A 24,038-nucleotide genomic window follows, 5' to 3' on the forward strand; every position below is an offset into this window, starting at 1 on the left:
AATGCAATGTTTAGACCATTTGAAATTTTATCTATTCCCTCAAAATCCAGTAATGCAAGATTTCCCGAGAAATGATTCATTCTCACCATTATAAACAACATTGCTCAAACTAAAACTGTTCACTAAAGCTACCTGTTCCTGAGTCTCTCTTCTGTAAAGATCATGGAAATGCAGGATTCACAAATGTTCTATTAAGCAATCAGTGCATGTCAAAACATAAAAGTAAAAACTAAAAGATATAAGACAACATTGTAATTTAATTTTAAACCAAGACCATCATGTATGAGCCAAGTGCATCTCCAATGCATCTGCCGGACCTATTTATCGAAAAATGCATCCTGCTGTGACTATGGAACTACAAATGGAGATATCCATTATGAAGGGTATCCCCATCCCTTAACTTATGCTAAACTTTGGTAAAACAAGGGAAGCTACTTAAAGCTGTATATGGTATGCAAGAAAGGTATAATGGCGTTAGCAGTTCACACCCCAGTCATAAGGCTGGTACATCACCTTCAGCTGAGATTTGGCAAGCGATTCCAGTAAAGCTTCTGAGACAGCCGGCTCGAGGTAGTTTGATGAGTGCTTCAGTACCTCTACCTCATTCTTGCCGAAATCAACGCTAAACCTGAGCATTAAGAAGTGTTGTTGGATGAGGCAAGTTAATTATTAAAAATGTTTCAGAATATCACACAATAAGGAGGAAGGTTTTGGGATTAAGAATATAAATTAGAGCCCTTGCTTAGAACAGCTTACCATTTAAGAATCTTACTAGCTGATGCAACCTTGGTATCAAAATCAATAATAAGACCTCCATTTCTTAAGAAATTACGAGCTGCTTCCATCAGTTCTTTATCAATATCCCCTGGAGAATAGCATCGAAGAGCAGGGCCAGATCGAGTACCACAAACCAGTGCAAAATGAATAAGAGGCTCTGGGTAAGGAAGAGTCACCTGGTATGGAAAGGGGCAAAAATGAGGTACAATTAAGAGGCGGAGCTCATAGGAGATAAGAGTTGACTGGCAAAATACAATTCTGGAAAGACAAATGTGTTTAACCATGTACATGTAAATACAATACCCTGTCTATTAACTATGAAAACACACTCATGATGGATGTGCCGGGTATAAGTTTAAACCATATCAATAATGAAGAATATTAGTACCGTCTTACCATGGAACGCTTATCTTTTGCACCAAATGGCTTCATGAGATTGTATGGTGGTCGCTGGTTTCCCCGTAAAATACCATTTTGAATAGCCGAAAGTGAGTATGTGGACCCACCAACAACATACTTGAAGTCTCCAAACAACCTCTTTCGTTCAATTGCTCCAGCTGGATGACCCCATACCAATATTGCATGGATGGCCATCAGATTGTAGAGATTTATAAAGAAAGCAAGTTTCTCCTCCCTCTGCATATCCTTCACTTCCACTCTTTGAAGCTCTTCTACTATTCTCAGAAACCTACAAAGATATTACCATCCACAATATCTTAGATATAAAAACAAAAAAAGTTTATCAAGACACAAAACTGCATTTCCCAATAGCAGTTAAAATAACTCATTTGAGGAAAACAAAAAAGGAAAAGAAAAGAAAAACCTTGCAAATTCCTCACTTCCATGGATACTTCTGTAATCAACATGCTTTCCGTCTTCTGACACATAGGCTTCAAGGATTGCATAAAATAAAAATCTCAACCTTGATGCAATGTCTAGGATGGGCTTTGGCTTCACATCAATTATACCCCTTGGGATGTTGTGACAGTGAGATACAATTGGATCATCGTCCAAGAACCGATACAGGTGGTTCCCATCCTCAAATAGATTTTCCCTAGAGAAACACAAGAGGAGAAAACATCAACAATGGAATAATACATGTGATGCAAATTGGTTTGGCATTAAAAAAATAATAATAAAAAAGCTAAAATTCTTCGCTTAAATATCATGCATTTTATAGGGAAATATGTGTCTTCCACCACTAACTGTCCTTTTGAACAAGACAATGAATCAGGGAGAGCTGAGACCTCATTTTTCACTTCATGTTTTTTCCTCCACATTTCTTTTGAACTACTTTCCCCTCAGACTGTTCTAGCAATGAAACAAAGCAGAAGAGAATTTAAAGACACTTCAAGGGAAACTTCAAGGAACTCACTCAAGAACATGATGAAAGAAGAGTTTGCTTGCAAGCTTTCTCCCAAATTCAATAGCCTGTCTCATAACACAAACCAAAAGGAAAAGGGAAGAGTTAATGATAATGATAATGAGATTCAACTGGAAACTAATTTTGCATTTGTAGTAAACCCAACACACGTAAAAATTGAAATAATTTCATGTATATAAGACAGAATCCAAAAGCATGACTTACGACCAACAAACTAAAAGAAAAAGAAGCCCAGTAATTCCTTGCAAAATGCAAAATAATCTGGCCAATTGAAAGATGGAAGTCATATGACCACTGCTTTCCCAATAACTGAAAAGAAACTAATAAAACCAACTAACCTCTTCCCTTTCCAGATACTGATCCTCTGCTAAGAAATCCACTGCTTCTGAACCTGAAAAACAGTTCGTGAACCTGCGCATTTTATAAAACCGATCCTTCACAATAACAAATTCTTTCATCTTCCGGGCAATTAAAGCTAGTTCATCAATAGCTCCACTATTGGACAAATCATCTTCACCCGAAAGTGGTGGCAAAGGAGCTTCAAATGATGGTGGTTCACTGATCAGGTAATCAATCTTCTCATCAAACTTTCCAGACTCATTCAAGCCCTTTAGCTCACTCAAGCCTCCAATAAGGACTTCATTAAAAAACACTTTTGGAACAGAAGAAGACCCAGCAATTCTCTCTAACTCAAGCTTTCTACTGGGGAATACATCAATATTGATCTCAACATATCTGAGCTTCTTCCTATACAAAAATAATCTAGCCTCTTTGCAGTCCTGGCATCCTAATCTTGTGTACAGTATAACTCTTCCTTTTATGGCTATAGCTTGTGCTGGTTCTTCAATGACCTCCTCCCTCTGCTCACCATCTTGGGATGTCCTAATAAAGCTTAGGGGATTCCATGCAGATCCATCCACTGTTTTCTGAGAGACTTCTCCAGCTTCACTGTCTTTAGTGGAATCTGAAGCATTCTTATCTGCATTGTCAAGAACATCTTGTTCGTCTTCATCTCTTTTCCCAGAAAGGCGACGCAGAAAAGTGGAGACTACAACTACACCTTTAATCTTAACAAGGTTTGTTAGTGCCACTGCCTTTTTGACTACTCCCTGGGTCTCTGAATCAAGATCTAAAGTATGGGTGGACATACTTCTGTTAGCTTCCATCCCAGGAACCTCAGTTCCATCAAAGACTGGCTCTAGCTCCTCCTCCTCTCCAAGAATTTTATCTGTTGTTTGGTTTGTCTCCTCTTGAGCTTTGGACTCCAAATCCTTACCCTGTTCTGCCTTCTTACCCAAGTTATCATGTCCATCATCGTGTAATTTTTCTTCTTGAGCTGTTGACGCCACCTTATGACCAGAGTCATTTTGTTCCTTACTTGAGTCTGAATCCTTTTCTTGAGCTTTAGACTCCAAATCCATTCTCTCATCAATCTTCTCACCCACGCCACTGTGACTTGGATTACTGTCTAACTTTTTACCCTGCTCTTTAGATTTCAAATCACCGCTCACATCCGTTTTTTCAACCAATCCATCTTCTCCATTATTCTCTAACTTGGGACCACCAGTGCTGATACTCAGAGATTCAATCTCCCTTGATGGTTCTCCTCCCTGAGATTTCTGAAGATCAAGCGTATCTCCGTCCCACTTCTGAGCAGCCAGAGAACTTGTGACATTTTCCTTAGTTGAAGCCTCCTTCTCCATGAGGCAGGGAAGAATAAAGTTCAAGTACTAACTCATTAAAAGACAGCCCTAAAATGTTTAGACTGTGAACATTCAATGATTTTATGCAGGATCCTGCAATAGTGTAAACAAAATTTAACAATGTCATGACTTGCAAAGCTGCTGAGTGTTGATTAATTCGATAAACTAATATTGCAATAAAATTTTGGCTTGCAAAATCCTAGCTCATCAAAAAAGTTATTTCAATGAACATGTCTAGCAAGATTGTAATCGGCTAATAAAGATTGAAGATTAGACAGTACTAAAGCAATTTATTAACACTTCACCAAACAAAAAATTTGCGTGTGGTTCCTGGTTGCCACCAACCAATGCCTAAGCAACACTAACATCACTCAGAAACACCTAAATTAAGTGATGGCTTTCATGAACAGCAGCCTGGCTACCTTAGTTGCTAATCAAGCAACAAAAGGAGCTATTCAACTCAATGGGTAAGAAAATATCCATAGCCAGAATAAAAAAATAGTTTTTCCACTGATCATGTTGCTATATATTTTTCCATACACCAAAAGTTAATGCTTCTTTTGCTGGTAGGGTCATCCGTGAAAGTCAACCCAGATCGAGCAAGACAAAAACATAGCAAACACCATGTATCCAATTTAGCACACACTGCAGCCGGCCCACTAAGCAAACATAAAAAAAATGGAAAATTGAAAAACAAAGAGATATACATGACTGCATGCTCATATTCATACACTAAAATTTCAAGAAAGGGTCGTGCTTAGACCTCACCAAAACTCACAAGTGTGTAAACAAGAATCTGCAAATCAAGAAAGAAAGTGCAAAAACAAGAAACCATTTGACTGGTTACAGGCTAGGCAGCAAGTCATATTGTTCGCTTATGAGAAAGATCCTTGCCCAATAAAGAGGTCAAAATGACTACCTGCATGTTTAGCATATGTATGAAGACAGTACAATTTTTTGTATACCCAACAAAAAGCAAGCCTTCACTGTTTCCTATATAATAGCATTATGCAAAGGTGAATTTTCAACTACTTTGACCAAAGAGCGGGTGCAGATAGTAAAGCACAAATGACTTTCCATCCCAATTTCCTCAATTTCTCAGTAAACAAACAGGTAATTAAGAAAATATAGTAACCAATTGAAACCAATTAACTAATAAAGTAAACAAATTTACAAAACCGAAAGAGAGAACGTGAAAGAAATCTTACAGATCTGAAAAGGGCTGAGAGAGCGCGATGGGATTGGGGAGGAACAGTTCAGAGAGAAACAAAAAGGAAAAAGAAGAGCGAAACTGGAGAGAGAGATCTCTGAGCAGTTACAGAGATGACATTAAATGGTGTGTGAGAGAGAGAGTTTCAATTGGTTTTTGGGGAGATGGAGAGAGAGAAAGAGATTGAAATGAAACCGCGATTTTCAGAGGGAAGAGAGGAACGCAGGAAGCGGGAAGTCCGTGGGCTCAAGAAGATAAATATTTAAGAGTGGGATTTTGGACTTTCGACCCAGTACACACTTCAGTATTATATACGTGTGGACTGATCGGGTTGAATTTTCTTACACAAAAAAAATTAAATAAATAAATAGCGACTTTGTGTTTGAAATTAGTGAATCTTTGTCCAAATAACTCATGTTTTTTATATATATTTTGTACCAGATATGTAAAGTTAATTCCTTTTTAAAAATGATATGTTTAATGAGTCAATTTTTATGTGAGAAAAATAATTGAAATGACCATATACATGAAAAAATCCATGACTGTGATGTCTTATCAACATCGCAGAAGATGAGATATTATCATATGACATTGAATACTACTACGTACCTATAATCCGTCAATATGGTATAATATGTGTGAACGACATAGTTAAAATCTCGCTTTTAAAGTATAATATCAATAAATATTCAATGTTAAAGAACTACCTAATGTGGCAACCCTACTCAAGAATCCCTCCGATACAAATAAAATATAGGGCCTGTCTGGAAAAAATTTGAGTAGGGTTAAAAGCACTTCAGAAAAAATAGACAGAAGTATTTGACTTTAAATAGACAAAAGTGCTTTTTTAGGATTAAATAAACACTTTTAAGGAGCATTTTAATTTTAGCGAAACTTTTTTTAAAGGTATCTATTTATCTATATATTAATATAAAATAAAAGAAGGCCAAAACGGTCAAAGGGCACACCAAATTCATTCTATCTAGAGGAAAGGCTCTAGTCACGGAGGAGCCAAAATGTGGTCCAATACCATAAACTTCTACTCTATTGATTCAAGGAAAATATGTGGCTAGAATAAAATGCAGAAGGAGCTTCCGTCAGCATGAACTTGCAAAGAAAAATTTCTGAAAATGCAGACTATATTGAGAAGATTTAACATCTAACATTTCACAACATACATCATACATACATGGCTTGTTAAACTGAATGCATATTTACATAGCTACCCTACAGCGAACACTGCTTCTGCTTAAATTCTCCATGCTAATTGTTCATATTTGCAGGGTTCAGTATTTCCCAGGGCCCTTACTCGGTAACTTTCATCCGAAGAAAAGGCTACGAGGGCATATCACTTGTATAAGAAGCTTACAACCTGAACCCTCCCTTTCTTCCTTTATATAATGAAAGAGTAGGCGTTGTCGAAGAAGAGGTTGTGGTGTGTCAATCTTGACAAGGGCTTCCTCCCATCAGTTCAGCATCTTTCCCCTTTTCAATTGATAGATACACTGGATATAGTGGATATATATCTCATATGGGTAGCCATCGATATCTTCAACACAATTCCACCTTCATCTGAAGTTTTGATCAGGCAAAAGGATCAACTGGACTGCAAGCTACACTCAAATGAAGGGTCCATCTCCCATCCGAGTTCTCCACATGCAGTAAGAACAGTGGCAAGGATGTAATCATCCACCTCAAAACCCTCTGTTCGCATCCGATACATGAGCTTCATAGCCTCCTGGCAGAGACCATTCTTTGCATAACCCACTATCATAGCCTTCCAAGAAACCAAATTCCGTTCTGGCATGCTGTCAAAAACTTGAAATGCCTCCGTTACATAGCCACATTTTGCATACATAGAAATCAAAGCGCTACCCACAAAAACATTAGACATGGCAGGACTTTTATTTGCAGAGGAGTGAATCAATTTTCCGTGCAGAACGGTTTCCAGCTGGGCGCATGCTTTCAAAGCGGATGAGTAAGTAAATGCGTTGGGCTCCACCCCATCCTCCATCATTTCATTCAAGAATTCAAGAGCTTCAGACTCAAACCCAAGATGAGCACAGCCAGAAATGATGGCAGTCCATGAGACAACATCTCTTAGAGGCATTTGTTGGAGGACCTTTGTAGCATTAGAGTACTCCCCACACCTACAGTAGAACCACACTAAAGTACTTCCTAGGTGTAAATTGGTTTCAGTTGAGTTCTTTACTATCTGTGCATGAACTTCCCTCCCCATCAGCGAATCCCTCATCAAGCCACATGCTCTGAGGATGCTTACAATGGTCAAGTTGTTGACAAATATATTTCGCCTCTTCATTACTTGAAAGAGGCAAATGGCCTCCTCACTGAAGCCCTTCCGAGCATACCCTGCTATAATAGATGTCCATGTAACTGTGTTTCGGTTCTTCATTCCATCAAAAACTGTTCTTGAGTCTATCATCTCCCCGCATTTTGCATACATATCAACTAGAGAAGTGTCTATAAAAACATCATTCTTGTAAATCTTCTTAACTAAAGCACCATGTAACTGCCTCCCAAATCTTAACTCCTTCTCTTCCCCACAAGCCTTGAGAACACCACACACCGTAAACTCATTAGGTGAAAACCCCTCACTTAACATCTGCGAGAACAGTGAAAAAGCCTCCTGTCCATGCCCTTGTTGGGAACAAGCAGTTATTATAGTTGTCCAACAAACTACATCCCACTTTGGCATCTGATCAAATGCGCGGAAAGCACTTGACAGCTCTCCACATTGCGCATATAATTTAACAACGGCGCTGTCAACAATCAAGTTGCTCCAACCACCCTTCAAGACACCACCATGGACTTGCCTCCCAAGCTCATAATCCACCCTCTTACTACACAAATTAAAGACACACACAAACATATTACCGTTCGGTTGAACCCCATCATTAATAGCATCACTAAACAAACCCAAAGCTTCATCATCCAAACCGAAGTTCAAGTACCCGTTAATAATGGCGGTCCAAGAAACCACATTCCTAACAGTCATTTTGTCAAACACTTTGCGGGCATCGACTAACTTCCCAAAGCCCTAAATAAGCACAAATCAAATTATTAAAAACATACGTAACAGGATTCGCTAAACACCTCAAAACAACTGCATGTAATCTTCTCACTTCATTTAGACTACGACATGACCGGAGCCAAAGAGCAAGCAAATAGGGTCTGGAGCTTTGGCTCAGTGACTGAGTATCAGAGAATTCGGCATCTGCGTTTTCTTGGGAGCTTAAATTCTCAAAGTCGTAAGTAGAAGATGGGTTTTCGCAATAAAAACAACGAAAATTCGTGGGGGTTTTACGATTTCTGGTCTTTGAATTTGAATGCCTTCTCTGTATTGGTGGTTGAATGGAGAACAGAGAAGGTGTTTGATAAAGGTTGATGCCAATACGTGGTGGCAAGAGAGTCGGCGAAAGCATTGCCTATTTTGCAGTTTGAAAATTCCCGCGAAACAAAGAAGAACTCAAACAGAATCTCAGTTTGAGAAAGCTGGGCTCCGCTGGGCATTAAAAGTTAGTGCACTGTGCACCCCGCTTTTAAAATATCCTCCTAATTTTTCTCAAAACTTCAATTTTCAGAATATTTTAAGAAAAATACTTTTATTTTTTTATTTTTAGATTCACTATTATACTTAATATATGAGTCCAAATTATAATAAAAAACTCTATAAGAAATGGACTTTAAAAACACACCAAAAACTCATTTACAACATAACAAAAAGGCTTTTAACTTCTTTTAAATTTACAAAACTATTATTAATTTCTTAAAACAAATTCAACCTCAAAACCTCATAAAATAGCCTAAAACACTCAATAAAACATCAAAGTAACTTAATAATTAAAATTAAATTTAATAGAGCAAGCTGTTATTTTTTAGATTTGTTTATAAAAATTAAATTGTGTAAGATTTATATATTATTAATTAGGGGTTGTTGCGGTTCGGTAACGAATTTTTACTCAAACCGCAAACCGACCGACTATTTACGGTTTAGTGATTTTAAAACCGCAAACCGACCGCGTTTTGCGGTTTATCGATTGATAAACCGCAAAATCTTGTCGATTACACAATTATCGGTTTAAAACGCAAGTTCTCATGCATTCACAAAAATATAAATTCACAACCTAAATAAATAAATACACAACCTCAATTTCTCAAGCATATATAAATTCACAATCTCCTCAACTTCTCAAGCATTTACAACCTAAGAAAATTAAAGTTACAATTCCAAGCATTCCAATTAAAGTTAAACTTCTCAAGCATTCCAATTCCAAATCTTTTAAAGTTACAAACCAAAAGGAAAATGCAAAGCAAAATGAATTAAAGTTACAACAAAAAGAAAAATCCAAATTCAAAGTTAATTAAAGTTACAAACTAAAAGGAAAATACAATGCACCAATGTTACAAACTCAAGTGTTGATGGTGAGTGGATTTGAAGAACCTCGTTGTGTTGTTTGAGCACCAATGTTATCTACAAATAAAACAACATAGTTTAGTACATTTTATTATAAGAAGAAGTATAAATAACATTAGCATAAATAAACTAATTACTTACAAGTTATCATATATTCCATTTCCTTGTAGAATTCAACATCATTATCCGTGCGGCTATACTTTGCGGTTTGCGGTGAAAATCAAATACCGCAACCGCAACCGCAAATGCGATTGGTTTATCGCGATTGCGGTTTCATTGCGATAAATTATCGGTTGATTTTTGCAGTTTTTCGATTTTTCGGTTTAAAATGCCACTCCTATTATTAATGCTAAGATGAGTATATAACTAAATATATCTTCTTCAATTTTTAAAGGTTGGGGTGAATTTAAGGGAAATGTGGTGAAAACCCCTCCTCTTTTTATTTGGCTTGAAAAACCCTCCTAGTCTGTTTATATTACGTTGCCATTTCTTTTTCCTCCATCTCTTCCGGTCAAGCAAATAATTTTGGCGCAAACTCTCTATGGACGTTTCTACTGCCACTCTCAAACCCTCTTGTTCTTTCCCACTAAGAGCCCCTAAAACCGCTACCAGAGACCGCGCTTCTTCTCTCTCTTTCGTCAGAACCTCGTATAGAAGTATTTCCCTATCTTCCAAAATCACCAATGGTATGTACTCTGTTGCTTATTTATTCCAAATTTACAAACTTAACTTTCCTTTCGATTTTCCTGAAATGGGTATTGTTAATTTGCACTCACCATACAAGTGATTGCTGTTAATTTGTGATTATGAAGTGAAAAAAAAAAAAGTGAAATTGTGTCCAAAAAGAACCAATGGAATTGGGAAATACGTTGTTAGTTTCTTAGAAGGAGCATTTTTTGTATCTGGGTTGAGGGTGTTTGTGTAACAGATTGCTGTTATGAACTGGCAGATTTAGAACATGCTTTATTTGATAATTTCCTTTTGATTTTTCATAAACTGGATATTGTTAATTTGAACTAAGCCTACATGTAATTGTCTTTTTGGTGCTTTAGTCTATCTCCAAAGCCTCTTTCTATGACATCGAAGCCTTTGTGTATGTCATATGTCAAATTTGGAAGCTGAAAAGAAGAGAAAAAATTATGTAATTTGTGTCCAAAAAGCATCAAAGGAATTGGGAAACACCTTGCTGATTTTTTAGGAGGAATATTTGTTGTATTTAGGTTAACCGTGTTTACTGCTGTTTTGAAGTGACTGTGTAATAGATAGCTGTTATGAACTGCTAGGTTGTCTCTTACCAGTTAAACAACCAGTCAGGCCTGTTGCTGCTGCTACCGTTGGTGATACAACTGCAGTTCCAAACGATTGTTCTAGTGCAGAAGAATTGTCCGTTTCTGATTCGTCTAACGCCACATTGGTTGAAGATGAATCCAGAGGAAGTGGTGAAAAGGGGGAAGAGAAAGGTGGTGTGGGGGGCTTGGATGACCACAAAATGACCCGAGTATGTGACAAGCTTATTGAGGTTTTCTTGGTTGACAAGCCTACTCCAACTGACTGGAGAAGATTATTAGCTTTCAGTAAGGAATGGGATGATATCCGGCCTCATTTCTATAAGCGCTGTCAGGACCGGGCAGATACTGAGGATGATCCTGGAATGAAGCATAAACTACTACGGCTTGGGCGGAAATTGAAAGAGGTAGGTCTAGCAAGTCAAAATATGATAAGCCCTGAAAGTGACACTACCATACTGGTGACCTAAATGTCTTTTATTGAGGTATATTATATTTTTACTTCTGATTAGAAGCCTTTTTTTGTTTCCACCCCTTGGTCTATGAGTGAGCTAACCCTGGTTCTCCCATGATCCTAACTACAGCTTCCTCAATCAGGTGCAAATTCCCCTTCACTAAAGAAAAAAGCAGGCTTTTACTTTCTTAAGATAATACTTGTTGGGAGTTCAAGACTAAAAGGATGTTCACAATCTCCTGGAGTGATAACTTCTGATGAGGATAATTTAAAATAGAATTTTCCCTTTCCATGACTATACGAGGAAATTGGTTTTTTTCAATTTGGTGGCTCTTGTAATCATCAAGGAATGCTTAAATTTGTTTGAGTTTGTTGCGCCGTTAACTTAACAGTATTGGGTGCTTCTTTGCAGATTGATGAAGATGTGCAAAGACACGATGAACTTCTTAAAGTCGTTAGAGGGGCTCCATCAGAAATTAGTGAAATAGTTTCCAGACGTCGCAAAGATTTTACACAAGAATTCTTTGTGCATGTTCACACTGTTGCTGAATCCTATTACGACAATCCCACAGAGCAAAATGGTGAGACTATGTAATATTTATGATATATACTCATCACTTAATTATTCGTTGTTTGCAAAAGATGTGCATTATATAATTAACACAGTGTTTGTCTTGTTCTTGAAGCATGATATCATTTAATCACTATCATTCCTTCCTGCCTTTGTCCAAATCATATATTGTTAAGAGTAAAAAAGATAATCGGCCTGCCTTCATTTAAAAGCATGATACACCTATGTTCTAATATCAGCTGTGGGGTAGCAAACTAGATATAGCAGTTATCTAGCTGATTTAATTAGGGGTACTTGCTTAAATACTGTGTGAAAGTGCCACTAAAACCAAGACTTGTTTACATGTCATGTAATTTGTTGTGTTACTATTAATAATGTAAACCGCAGGTTATGTGTAGTAGTTTTTAATAATTTAAATTAGATACATTCGAGGCCAAAAAGAAATTATATACATTAAATTATGCAATTGGGTCCGTGCAGGCCTTAACAGGTCTGGATTTTAACCAAAATTAAGTCGGAAAGAAAAAACAAGCCATTGAATTGGAAACGGCCTAACCTTGTGGGGAGCTGGTTTAAATGATGAGGCCTGAAATCCAGCCAATCTCTATATATTTCTTACTCCATTACATTGTGGGTAGAAACTTACAATCTCTTTCTTATATGAATAGGTTTGGCAAGTATTGGAAATACGTGCTTGGCTGCTGTACAAGCATATGATTCTGCAACTGAAAGCATTGAAGCACTGAATGCTGCAGAGTTGAAATTTCAAGATATTATCAACTCTCCTTCTGTTGATGCTGCTTGTAGGAAGATAGATCACTTGGCTGAGAAAAGTCAACTCGACTCAACATTGGTGATGATGATTACAAAAGCTTGGTCAGCTGCCAAGGAGTCGAGCATGACAAAAGATGAGGTGAGATGATAGCTTGCCAGAGATACTGTCTTTCTCCAATTATGATTAAGCTGTCGCATCACTATTATGTGTCTATGACAATCCAAGTTGTTCATATGCATAACATAGAGACAAGTATCATTTTGACGTACTGGTCCTAGAATTATTTTATGAACAGACACAAAGAGCTTGATTAGATTGTGATTCCCAACCTCCCAAGAAAAAAAAAAGTAACAAAGAAGAGGAAGCCAAACTTTCATTTTTTGGGTGGTGTAATACTTGCTAATTTATGGGTTTTTTTTATGTTTGAGTAGGTGAAAGATGTATTATATCATTTGTATGTGACTGCAAGAGGTAATCTCCAGAAGCTCATGCCAAAAGAAATTCGGATAATTAAGTATCTTCTCACAATTGAGGATCCTGAGGAGCGTCTGTCTGCATTACATGATGCATTTACCCCAGGAGAGGAACTTGAAGGGAAGGATGTAGATAACCTATTCACGTATGCATCAAAAACTTAATTACTCTTTCTAATGAGTTCGTAGAAATTTATGCATTTGGTAGCTGTATGAAGTTGAACGGCTATCCTCTGTTTTTCAAAGCTCATGTTTCCTTTTTCTTATTTAATTTTATCAGGACTCCAGAAAAGCTCCACACCTGGATAAAGGCTGTTGTGGATGCTTACCATTTCAGCCAGGAAGGCACTCTAATAAGGGAAGCAAGAGACCTTATGAATCCAAAGATCATTCAAAAACTGGAGGAGCTGAAGAAGTTAGTCGAAAACAAATTCTTGTGACCAATAACACATACATCATGAATAGTACTTGTCCGCATGTCAAAGATCACTGGTATTCATCTCCAGGACCGTCTATTTATCTCAGCTAAACTTTGGAAATACAAGAGAACCCTAGCCATGACTCTCCGGATTTTCTGAAGTTCCTAGTGGCATGCACTATTAAGGTTGAAGCTTCAAACATCAAAATGACTTGTCAGCCTTATAGGTTAAAATGGTGTAGTTTGTTGGGTTTTTGTAGTCTGATGTACACCGAGCCCCTTTGTCATTATAAACTACAGCTTTGTAAAATTACTGGCTCTAAGCTTGAAAATAAACTCAATCTCATCCTCTGTACCAATTTTCAGTGAACAGTGTGTTTACAGGAGGAAGCTTTATTTTCTCATAATTGAATGCGCAATCTTGCTAGTAGATGAGTGTCGCATACATCACAAAATACAGATTATATGCTCCCACACAAGCATATGTTAGCGCTCTCTTGTCTTCTCATGTTGCAAGACTATAAATCTGAACATATTCGGGAAGAATTAACTTAATCAATGGTTCATGTTCACAGTCTAAACAACATACCTCGCGTTCTAGCTTTCGGTTTGATGTGTAAGAAATCAAATTTTCATCTAACCAAGCCTTGAGACGTGTTCGAGGATTGGTGATGGCCTTGCCCTATAGCTCATTCAGCTCCCAACATGTACATTATATTAACTGGCCAAACGTACGTACGGATTTGTACTTGGAGCTCATTCTGGTTTGGGCTCGTTTATTATGTATAAAGACAGGCCTTAGCAAAACCGTAGAAACCCAGCCCATTATGGGCCCAATAAACCAATGAAAATAGCGAGTTTCACTAAAACACCCAAAATGAGAGCTGAAATTATAAAAAAATCCAACACCCAAAACACTTTATAAATACACTCAAAACTCATTATTACACACACTCAAAATCCATTTATAAACACACCCAAAAAATAGTATTTGAAGTTTTTTAATAAATACATGTCTAGGTTGGGTTTATTTATAAATTTATAATGAAGGTATTATTATCTCCTTTTTCATTTGCCAAACGCCCAGCCGAGGCGTCGCCCTCGCCCTCTCCCTCTCAAAACGAAATTATTACGAGAATGAAAAAAATCCCTAAAAATCCGAGTCCACTTCAAATTACAGAGTTTTGCGCGCAAATTTAAAACCCTCGTTGTGTAGATTGCACGTCGACGACTCTGCCTCAGGTAAATTATCTTCTTGTTCTCCCTCCCTCTGATTTTTCATGGATTTGTTTGCTTGTTTGCTGAGAAAAGTTGAAATTGATTATAAAAAAATAAAGAAAAAAGTTATACGTTGTACAACAATTTTGAAATTTCAATTGGGTTCTGATTTATGTCTTTTTGTCTTTTGGTTCTGTTTGCGTCGACTTCTGCCTCAATTCTGTCCATGATGATCAGCATATGACTGAATTAAACTGAATTGATACTGAACTAATTCGGATTGTGATATTTTCTCAGCAAAGCATTTGCTATTTCGTAGGCACTGACTTTTTAGATGTCTTGAGAAAAGCCAGATGATGAACAGAAAATCAAGTAATTGTGCTATTTGTGAGAGTTCAAATCTCGCTTCTGTCTGTGCTATCTGTGTCAATTACAGGTGTGACATCTGAACTTAATGGTCCTTCAAATTTATTGTTGATATTATGAACTTATTCGAATCGTTGATATAGCTATTCTAACTGTTATAGAATAATTGCATGTTTACATGTTCTTAATCTTATATATTGGTATGCTTGTTTTCAGATTAACTGATTATAACAGTTCTTTAAAGGCACTGAAGATTCGTCGTGATTCCTTGTATTCAAGATTGACTGAAGCGCTTGTGGCAAAGGTTTGTTTCTGCCTTGGATTGACTTAGGTAGCCTTTTCTTTTCTATTACTTCATACTCTTGTCCTTGCATTCCAATGGCCTATTTCTGCCAAGTACAAATAGAGTTTTCAGGTACAATCCTGTAAGTTAATTAGAATAAAACCATGTTTTCTTACAACATATTATGTATTGTATTGATGATATTTTTTGATCGGTTCTCATTAAAAAATATTATTGACCCGATTAAAGTTTGTGAATGCCTATGGAAATTGACATGATTGAAATTTAAAGTGTTCCAATAAGGTGTCCATTTTGTTCCGAGGGGAGTATTACTTAAAAGAAAATATACTGAGGATGCAAAGATGGGTAATGGACTCTAAAGAATCCTGCTACTTTATTTATACTGATGTTTTATACATTCGTCAGGGTAAGGCCGATGATCAACTAAATTGGAGAGTGCTTCAAAATGAAAAGCTTGTGAGGTTAAGGGAAAAGCTCCGCTGTAATAAAGAACAGCTTGTGCAAGGTTGGTTTCCTATTGCCAAACAGAATTTAGGTTGAAATTCATTGATGTTGTTCCTGTAAGACTGATTGAGATGTTTACAGGCAAGGCAAAGATTGAGAAGATGTCCTATGACCTAAAAGTAAAATCTGGGGTGCTTGACTCAGCCCATGCTGTGGTACGACAATTTTTAGAAATGTCTTTGTATTTGATTCTATAGAAATCTTTAAGATATCATGGACTTCCAAATTTTCCTATTTGCAGTTGGGAAAAAATCGTGCAGAACAACTGGAGAAGTTCTATCCCAACCTTATATGCACTCAGAACTTAGGGCATGTAAGGCATATTTATACACTCCTTTAATTTAGATACTTCTTTCGTGCATTATTAATTAAAGGAAGTTAGTATAGCTTTATTGGCTCAGAAGATGTGACCATAGTTATGTTTTTACTTTGCCATGCATTCTTCTTATCCTTCTCTTCTAGACATTTTTCTTATTTGAACAAAAGGTTTGATGCTTGATTCGTTCTCTGAATTGCAGATGGCAATTACCTCTGAACGCCTTCATAAACAGTCGGTGGTTATAAAACAAATATGTAAATTGTTCCCCCAACGTCGGGTAAGCTCTTCAAAAGTAGATGTATGTTGATTTATGTGCATGAATTATGGCTTATAAGTTGAGTTGAGTATTAATAGAAACATCCTACACATGCTCTGCATGTGTGATGAGAAATTATAGGAAGTTAAAGGGTAGGATGGATAGTTATGGTAAGACCCTTAGCTTTAAATTTAATTATGAAAAATTGATATTTTATCCCCTTTGGTTGACAAAGAGAATTCTCTTAGATAATAGTGTGGATGAACTCAGTGGTTTGATTATATTTGATTGATAATCCTTGATGACTATGTTACATGAAGCTATTGACTGACTTATATAAGTAGAATGAAGGCTATACCCATTTTGTTTTCCAAAAGAAACAGCATCACTGTGGTTTTGCTCTGGGTTGTTAATAATTCGTAGCATTTGATATTCCTCTATATAATTATTGGGGTTGGAGGAGCTTAAATCCAAGCTTTTTTATGTTCATTCTTTCTGTTAGGTGACTGTTGAAGCAAAGAGGAAAGATGCATCTGGTGGTCAATATGATCAAATTTGTAATGCATGCTTACCAAGAGGGCTGGATCCACACTCAGTTCCATCAGAAGAGCTTGCTGCTTCTTTGGGGTAATCTCTCTTCAGAGTTGTAATATCCTAATATTCTTGTAAGCAGGAAGCTATTTGGTACTGAATTATGTTATCTCACTGATTCACCACGAACTTGCTGAGAATTATTGCTTTTTCCTCTTGAGATTATGTTTTTTCAGTTAAATCCAGTGCAGTTGAATCATGTTTAGCAATGGTGATTTGCACTTTCACTGATAACTGATCACTATTATTGGAGAACAGATACATGGTTCAACTCCTGAATCTTGTCGTTCAGAACTTAGCTGCTCCAGCACTTCATAACTCAGGTTTCGCAGTAAGCACTGTTCACCCTCCATGTGATGGCTTAAAGATTCCCTTGAAAACAATGGTCTTTCCTCACCGTTAAGATTTACTATTAGCGAACTCTTTAGGGGTTTGAAAGTACTAATGATGATTATATGATTATTAAAATGTTCTGGAAGTATTAGTGAAAATAGATGTTTACGGTCTCTGAAAGTTTCCCAATGTTTTAATATATATTGGAAATTATTCTTATTTTGATTTGTCAAATTAAATTGCTCGTATTGTTAGCTTATGACATGTGTTTTTGTTTTTATTTATTTTGGGAAGACATTTGGTTCGGAAGAAAAGCATACCTTCATTTGAAACCTCTTTCTGTGAAAGCATTCTATTTTTATTTCAAAGCTTCTCTTTTCTTCTAGAGATCTTCACTAAGACATTTGAAGCTTCATATGAGGCTTTTGATGTTGTATTTTGGATTATTTTTAGCTATATTTCGTCTTAAATTGGGATGCCTTACTTCAGGGTTCCTGCTCTCGGATATGGCAAAGAGATTCTTATTGGGATGCGTGCCCTTCTTCTAGGAGGTACGTTGGCTGGAGATATTTTTTGACATGGGAGAGGATTTCTCCTCCTGGTGACTGAGATAATTTATTTTGTTGCAGCAATGAATATCCTCTCTTTATACCACGGCAAAATTATTGCTCCACTAGTGGCGAAAATTCGTGGTCTGATAGAAGCTCAAGTAATTTTGGTGTTGCTTCAATAGATTCCGAGAGGAAACCCCATCTGGATTCTTCTGGAAGTAGTAGCTTTAATTATACTTCTGCTTCTCAACACTCTGTCGAAACACACAAAGATTTGCAGAGAGGGATTTCACTGCTCAAGAAAAGTGTGGCATGCATTACAGCATACTGTTATAACTCACTTTGTTTAGATGTCCCTTCTGAGGCATCTACCTTTGAAGCATTTGCAAAATTGTTGGCTACATTATCTTCATCCAAGGAAGTTCATTCTGTTTTCTCTTTGAAAATGGCTTGTTCAAGGTACATTGTCCTGCATCTCCTTTCTTTGTCAATTATGTTCTGTGTGCTTTCATTTTTGTTCTATTGTGCATAAACAGAAGTAATAAAATAATAACTTTTATCTGGTTTTAACAATGTTTGGACAAACATTAAGTCCTGAACTTCTGAGAGAGTATTTTCTTGCAGAGTAGATCATTGTGACTTTTGTAACATCTGAATTAGAATGTTAATTGCTTCATGTTTGGGTTGTTGACTGAGCCAATGCTTCATCTGCTGTAACAAAGCTTGAACTACTTACAGGCTATGCATAGGTTGTATGCGACACCCTTAATTAGATAATGAAGCTGGTGCTGCATGGGATCTTTTTACTGTCCCAAGGCGTTGGCATCGCAATTTTGGAAGGCGATTACAAACCTTAAAATTGAAAATGTATTATTTCATGAAATTACAAGAATTATCTATGTTATTGGTTTTTAATCTCTGTCACCTTCACGCCCCCTTCTATGGTCATAAAAATCCTAACTTCTCTAATAACTTTCGTACAATTAGAGAGAGTACAAAATTAAGATATCTACTAAATTTCCAAAGCTCTCTCTTGTCAAACAGAACACACGTTTATAATTTATGGGTAATACCCTTTTAAGCCTTTCATTTATTTGCATGATCATTCTTGAGGATTTCTTCTGTAGTTGGAAGGTTCAATTCCTTCAGCCTGGATCACGAACAAAATATGATCATTGCAGAATTTTGAGATGGACTTATGGGACAGTGTGCTGATGCCATGTAGGGTTAGTGAATGTAGCATAAGGTTTGGTATTTTCTTAGACTTCTCTAGCAAAGGTTACTCAATTGTATTGTTTTAATCTCTATATTTGTGTTTTTTTTTTATGTTGAGAACAGAAAATGGATATAAAGTTGTGTGTGCTTGGTTTTGCAAGAATTATTTTTGGACTTATGGCTGTTTATGCTTGAAATCTGAACTGTAATAACCTCGTTTGCCTGTATACTATAGATATTGAAATCTTTGCATCTTTTTACCTGGACTGGAAATGGTCTTCTTAATACTCAGCTGCTTGTTAAAGAACTCTACTTTAGTGGCATGCTATGGATAGTAGATAAACATTCATTGGAATTTCCCTTTTAACTTTCAGGTCATGTAAGCAAGTTCAACAATTGAACAAATCTGTTTGGAATGTGAATTCTGCCATATCGTCAACCACTCTACTGGATAGCGCACATGCCATGACAATGACGGTAAATGTTTGGGCTTTAATTCTGTTTTGTTAGGACATTTGGGTTTTTAGCTAGTGTACTTTTGTGCCTCAATCAGCAATGTTATTGGTTTTGTCCTTCATTGGCCTATAATTGCTTTTGTAGGAGTGGTCGTATCTCATAGCTCAGTTTTGTGTACTTCTGCCTTTTTGAGTTAGGAGCTGTTTGATATTATTGTTTACATCTTTTCACATACATAGGAATAAGAAATAATTCGGTAACTGTTAAATTGGTATGCCACTGTTCTTTGCATGGATGAAGACTTTACTTAATTGTCATACGTTTTCTTTTGCCTTGCAGAAAAATTTGAATGAATATAACCTGCCTACTTATGCCACCAGCTCTCTTTGTTCCACTGAGTTGTCTGATTCTGGGAAGAATGAATCCCTTGTAGAAGGATGGGATCTTGTAGAACATCCAACTTTTCCTCCTCCACCATCACAATCTGAGGATATTGAGCATTGGACTCGAGCCATGTTCATTGATGCTAAAAGAAAATGATTTGGCACTACAACCGTCTTTCTGCTTATTTGTAAGTCACCATTTGAATAGTTTTCTCTTCACAATTCAAGCTTGCAACTCTGTGAATAGTCTCTGTAATTTGTCTATCGTCGTTATATATACCTTTTTGAGTATTCTTGCACCTTTTGTTTGCTCTTGTGGCTACCAACAAGAGCTTTCTTGAACTTTTTCTGTTTTCTCTGTTTTTTGCTGGACAGGTAAGTCAAAGTAGACACGAAAGTTCAAACAAAAAGTAAGACCGCATTGACCATGGAGGGCTCTGTAACATATTCTTCAAGTGTTTGGAATTGACTTTGTTAGTTTGTAAATAGAAATGCTCTAATGGTTGTTTGTCTATACATGTAAATAAAATAGAATTGAGGGGTTTTTCTGTTACAATTTTAACTATAGTTACCTTTATCCTTAAGATTCGTTATGCTAGATCCTTGAATTTAATCAAGACACTTCTATTGCCAGCTTTGCCGTCCATTGGATTAGGGAATGTATAATATAGGGTATCGTTTAGGGTTCGTTTACGGCTATGAAATTACACGTCAAAGAATGATCTTCAAAAATAAAATTTTCTTTTCTTTTCTTTCTTTTTTGGTTTTTTGTTTTTTGTTTTTTGGAAAATAACTGCATTAGCATGGGATATGATGAGAGTGTTGGGTTATATTTTTGTCTTTTCTAAATATTATTGGACCATAAAATGTGTACGAAATACAAGAAAATTAGCCTAAACAGTTCTGGCACAGAAACTTCCTCCTATAAAGAGAGTACGAAGTTAAACAGCACTTTTCATCGTTGGTACAATGAGAAGCAGCAGCTTCTTTCACTTTTTCCTCTTCTTTGGGGGCTGAAGGGCCTCTTCCTCATCCTCTTCTTCATCCTCTGGTTCATCCTCTTCCACAATTTCTTCCTCCTCCTTGTCCTCACCTTCATCATCATCATTCTCCTCCTCGTCCTCATCATCTTCATTGTCTTGATCTCCATCATCATCGCCATCATCGTCGTCATCATCATCACGGTTGTTGCCATCTTCTTCTTCTTCCTCTTCACCATCTTCGCCTACTCCAGTGGCTTCTCCTCCAGACTCGGCTTTGGAGTTGTTGCTTTTGCCATTAGGGTTGTTCCCACTGCCTCCCCCGTCATCAGACGATAGCTCCTCTTCGGTCTCTCCTAATCCACCATCGTTCTTCTCTTCATCTCCATCTTCGTCGGCATCCACTGCTTTGTAGTTGGAATGTTCATTCTCATTGTCTCCACTTTTTGGTCCACAAGCTGTTGAGGGCGCAAAAGGATCCTGAAACCACGGGATAAACGCAACTCAAAAGTGGAAGTCAAATAAATTTAACAAAGAAATATGCAAAACAAGAAGGTTTTAGACATCCAGTAACGAACGGACCAAAGGAATTTTTAAGTTAATGTGATTAAACTTCACCAAGTCTAATCAATTTGTAACAAAATGACAACATTTAGCAATGTACGACCTTGAATGCAATGGATGTTGACTGCTGAGTAGCCCAAACGGTCTCTAATTTTTTGTTTCGGTTTGAGGTGTGAACCAAACCGAACCGGAGCTCATCCCAACATGTAACGGGGTCTACATTCCTACGTATGTGTCTCGCTCACGAGTCATCAAGCGAGAAAAGAGACAGACACATGGGGTATAAACTGTCACAGATATATTTTGTAGGTCTATAATAAAGATAGACAAACACATGAACCATCCACCTTATTGCATGTATATTTTAAAAGAAGTAAAACGAAAAAAGGTTTCCATAAATCTGAAGGTGAATCTCCAAGTCTTTCCTACTTGTTTTATTATTATTATTATTTTCCTTTTTGGGGAAACTTATACCAAATTGGGAAGTAAATTATCGTCTCCGCCTTTTGGAAGAGCCTTTTATACTAGAATGTCAAATGCCATCATCTGTCACAGGGTGCGTAGGTACACACCACCAGGTTACCGTGGGGGTGTAGCTTATAAATTGGACCATAATGTAAGTCCAAAAATATATCCAGAAACCATGAATGATGTGTGACAAGATTTTCATAAAATTCTAAACCAAAACTGACATGACAGGTGCTAAGAAAATATCTTAATTAATTACAAGAAATTATATTTTTCTTTATTTTAGTTTAACTTGTACGAAGACCGTTGACTTCCATAACAAACAAAAACGACACAGAATATCCTTTCGTCGTATAACTTCCTCCCATATAATAAACAATAAATAAAAATCCCCGGAACCGATTAAAAAAATTCTCCAAGAAAAAACAAAAAGCATGTAAAAAGATATTTTCAAGGCTCAGCTCAGCACAGAAAAAAACAAGAAGATATTTTAAGAACATTAATAATTAAATTATTCGTGAAAAATTAAAGAGAAAAAGAAAGAAAATGAACTCACTTGAGCGGCCAAAGAAAGCAAGGCTGACGTAAGCAGAGTAGCAAGAGCCTCCCAGGCGCACGATAGCAACCAGACCTGGCCAACCGTAACCTCGCCTCCACCACCACTCCTTTTCGTCTCCATTTGTACGGACTCGACGACGTGCGCAAAGCCCTGTCAAGTCGACAACAATTCAGATGGACCGTCAGATCTGTTCCCTTACTTGGCCCCACCGTTAGATCTGGCAACTAAATTACTTAAGCACTAGACAAAATATTTTAAAAAATAAAATAAAATAAACAGTAACTAAAACCGGTCGTCGGAGTTTTTTTTCCGAGAAAACTATGAAGGAGCGAAAACGACGACGTCGAAGAGAAAGTTGAAAACCGTTGAAGCGAAGCAGTGTGAGAAAATGGGCTAAGTGAAGGAAGAAGAAAATTAGGTAGAGGAAGAGAGCGAGGACCTGAAAGAGATGAGCTTGAAACAGAGCAGAGAGAGATCTGAGAATTTGTGAAGCTTCTTCGTCTGATGGTTTAGTGTGGTGAGAGTGTTTCTGTGTTTGTGCTCTAAAGCGTCAGTGAGCTTTGCGTTGGAATGACTTTCGTTTTCAGCCGTTAGATTGTGATCCTGCACAGAAAGAACCTTTCCTTCTGTGTCTGTGTGCGTGAGAGAGAGAGAGAGAGAGAGAGAGAGAGGGAGAGACTGGCCGTAAAGTTGGAAATCAATGTAGTAGGGCCAATAGGGAAGCATGGGCAGTGATTCAAAACTAAATTACCAACCAGTCCTGTGGGAAGAAAATAACTCTTTCTTTTCTTATTACGCGTGACGAACGACAGAGATAGACACGTAATATATCTTTTGTTATATATTTACAGCAACATTATACAATCATACAATATATACAAATTACTTCTTATGAGTAACATGTCGGCATGATGATGTGATATGATAAATTTATACGCATTTTTCTTTGTCAAATTCGCTAAAATAGTCATTTTTCATAATTTCTTTTCTAAATTAATATTTATTATTTTAATACTCGTTTACGGAGTGCATAATAACAAATTGAGAGTACGAATTAATATTTCTCGTAGTTTTTTTTCGCAGTGGTCCAGTCCATACCAAAATGGTGAAAAATATTTACGAGACCTAATATATGACATGCCTGTCATGATCTTAATTAGTTGGAGGGCCCAATCAGCTCATTTCACTTTAAGTGATGCTGCAGCATAATACCTGTGATTTTGTTCACAACTTTATTTATTATTGTCATTTTAATGTGTTTTATTTTATTTTTTTTCCGCTTAAGAATTGCTGGCTTCTTCTACACTTCAAGTCTCAAATCTCAAACAACTTTGCTGGAGCACCAGAAAAAGCAGAAAAGAAGAATATCATAATCCCAGCATATCAATGAAAGAGAGAATATCATAATCTCAGCATTTGTCCGCACTAATTTTTTTACAGTCTCAGAGACAGCAATGCTTTATCTTTATGTGAACGGGCACTTGG

General features: G+C 36.9%; 5 protein-coding genes across 12 annotated transcripts; 2 read left to right on the forward strand and 3 right to left on the reverse strand.

The window, feature by feature from the left end:
- Window positions 1-169: 169 nt before the first annotated feature.
- On the reverse strand, window positions 170-5,357 carry LOC103332962 (electron carrier/ protein disulfide oxidoreductase). The gene is made up of 7 exons (XM_008235741.2): window positions 5,073-5,357; window positions 2,500-3,957; window positions 2,153-2,208; window positions 1,601-1,831; window positions 1,174-1,465; window positions 757-953; window positions 170-628 (listed from the first exon to the last, which is right to left on the reverse strand). Exons 2-7 carry the CDS (start codon window positions 3,862-3,864, stop codon window positions 475-477), a joined length of 2,295 nt encoding a protein of 764 aa, XP_008233963.2. The 5' UTR covers window positions 3,865-3,957; window positions 5,073-5,357; the 3' UTR covers window positions 170-474.
- Window positions 5,358-6,181: 824 nt separating this feature from the next.
- LOC103332961 (Pentatricopeptide repeat (PPR) superfamily protein) lies at window positions 6,182-8,615 on the reverse strand. The gene has a single exon (XM_089047304.1). It carries the CDS (start codon window positions 8,088-8,090, stop codon window positions 6,672-6,674), a length of 1,419 nt encoding a protein of 472 aa, XP_088903430.1. The 5' UTR covers window positions 8,091-8,615; the 3' UTR covers window positions 6,182-6,671.
- A 1,317-nt stretch (window positions 8,616-9,932) lies between these two features.
- On the forward strand, window positions 9,933-13,893 carry LOC103332960 (uncharacterized protein At4g37920). Of its 3 annotated transcripts, none has more exons than XM_008235738.3 (6): window positions 9,933-10,195; window positions 10,793-11,202; window positions 11,662-11,830; window positions 12,489-12,733; window positions 13,027-13,214; window positions 13,349-13,893. In XM_008235738.3, the coding sequence occupies exons 1-6, from the start codon at window positions 10,051-10,053 to the stop codon at window positions 13,506-13,508; spliced, it is 1,317 nt and encodes a 438-aa protein (XP_008233960.1). In that variant the 5' UTR covers window positions 9,933-10,050; the 3' UTR covers window positions 13,509-13,893. The 3 variants fall into 3 exon arrangements, with proteins under 3 accessions (XP_008233960.1, XP_088901702.1, XP_008233961.1); XM_089045576.1 differs by having other exon boundaries at window positions 9,958-10,195; window positions 10,772-11,202; XM_008235739.3 differs by having other exon boundaries at window positions 9,959-10,195; window positions 10,808-11,202.
- Window positions 13,894-14,532: 639 nt separating this feature from the next.
- Window positions 14,533-20,615, forward strand: LOC103332959 (DNA-directed RNA polymerase II protein). 5 transcript variants are annotated; one of them, XM_008235734.3, is made up of 14 exons: window positions 14,533-14,728; window positions 15,002-15,140; window positions 15,287-15,374; window positions 15,780-15,879; window positions 15,960-16,033; window positions 16,120-16,191; window positions 16,397-16,474; window positions 16,956-17,080; window positions 17,303-17,375; window positions 17,867-17,928; window positions 18,007-18,387; window positions 19,518-19,620; window positions 19,939-20,170; window positions 20,358-20,615. In XM_008235734.3, the coding sequence occupies exons 2-13, from the start codon at window positions 15,058-15,060 to the stop codon at window positions 20,137-20,139; spliced, it is 1,440 nt and encodes a 479-aa protein (XP_008233956.2). In that variant the 5' UTR covers window positions 14,533-14,728; window positions 15,002-15,057; the 3' UTR covers window positions 20,140-20,170; window positions 20,358-20,615. The 5 variants fall into 5 exon arrangements, with proteins under 5 accessions (XP_008233956.2, XP_008233957.2, XP_008233959.2 ...); XM_008235735.3 differs by having other exon boundaries at window positions 14,545-14,728; window positions 15,024-15,140; XM_008235737.3 differs by having other exon boundaries at window positions 14,586-14,728; window positions 15,054-15,140.
- A 189-nt stretch (window positions 20,616-20,804) lies between these two features.
- On the reverse strand, window positions 20,805-23,268 carry LOC103332958 (uncharacterized). 2 transcript variants are annotated; one of them, XM_089045119.1, is made up of 3 exons: window positions 22,993-23,268; window positions 22,551-22,770; window positions 20,805-21,442 (listed from the first exon to the last, which is right to left on the reverse strand). In XM_089045119.1, the coding sequence occupies exons 2-3, from the start codon at window positions 22,671-22,673 to the stop codon at window positions 20,972-20,974; spliced, it is 594 nt and encodes a 197-aa protein (XP_088901245.1). In that variant the 5' UTR covers window positions 22,674-22,770; window positions 22,993-23,268; the 3' UTR covers window positions 20,805-20,971. The 2 variants fall into 2 exon arrangements, with proteins under 2 accessions (XP_088901245.1, XP_008233953.2); XM_008235731.3 differs by having other exon boundaries at window positions 22,551-22,703; window positions 22,993-23,229.
- Between the last annotated feature and the right edge of the window lie 770 nt (window positions 23,269-24,038).

The sequence above is a fragment of the Prunus mume genome, linkage group LG2 (genome assembly GCF_029339155.1).
Source record: "Prunus mume cultivar Tortuosa linkage group LG2, ASM2933915v1, whole genome shotgun sequence".
NCBI lineage: Eukaryota > Viridiplantae > Streptophyta > Magnoliopsida > Rosales > Rosaceae > Prunus > Prunus mume.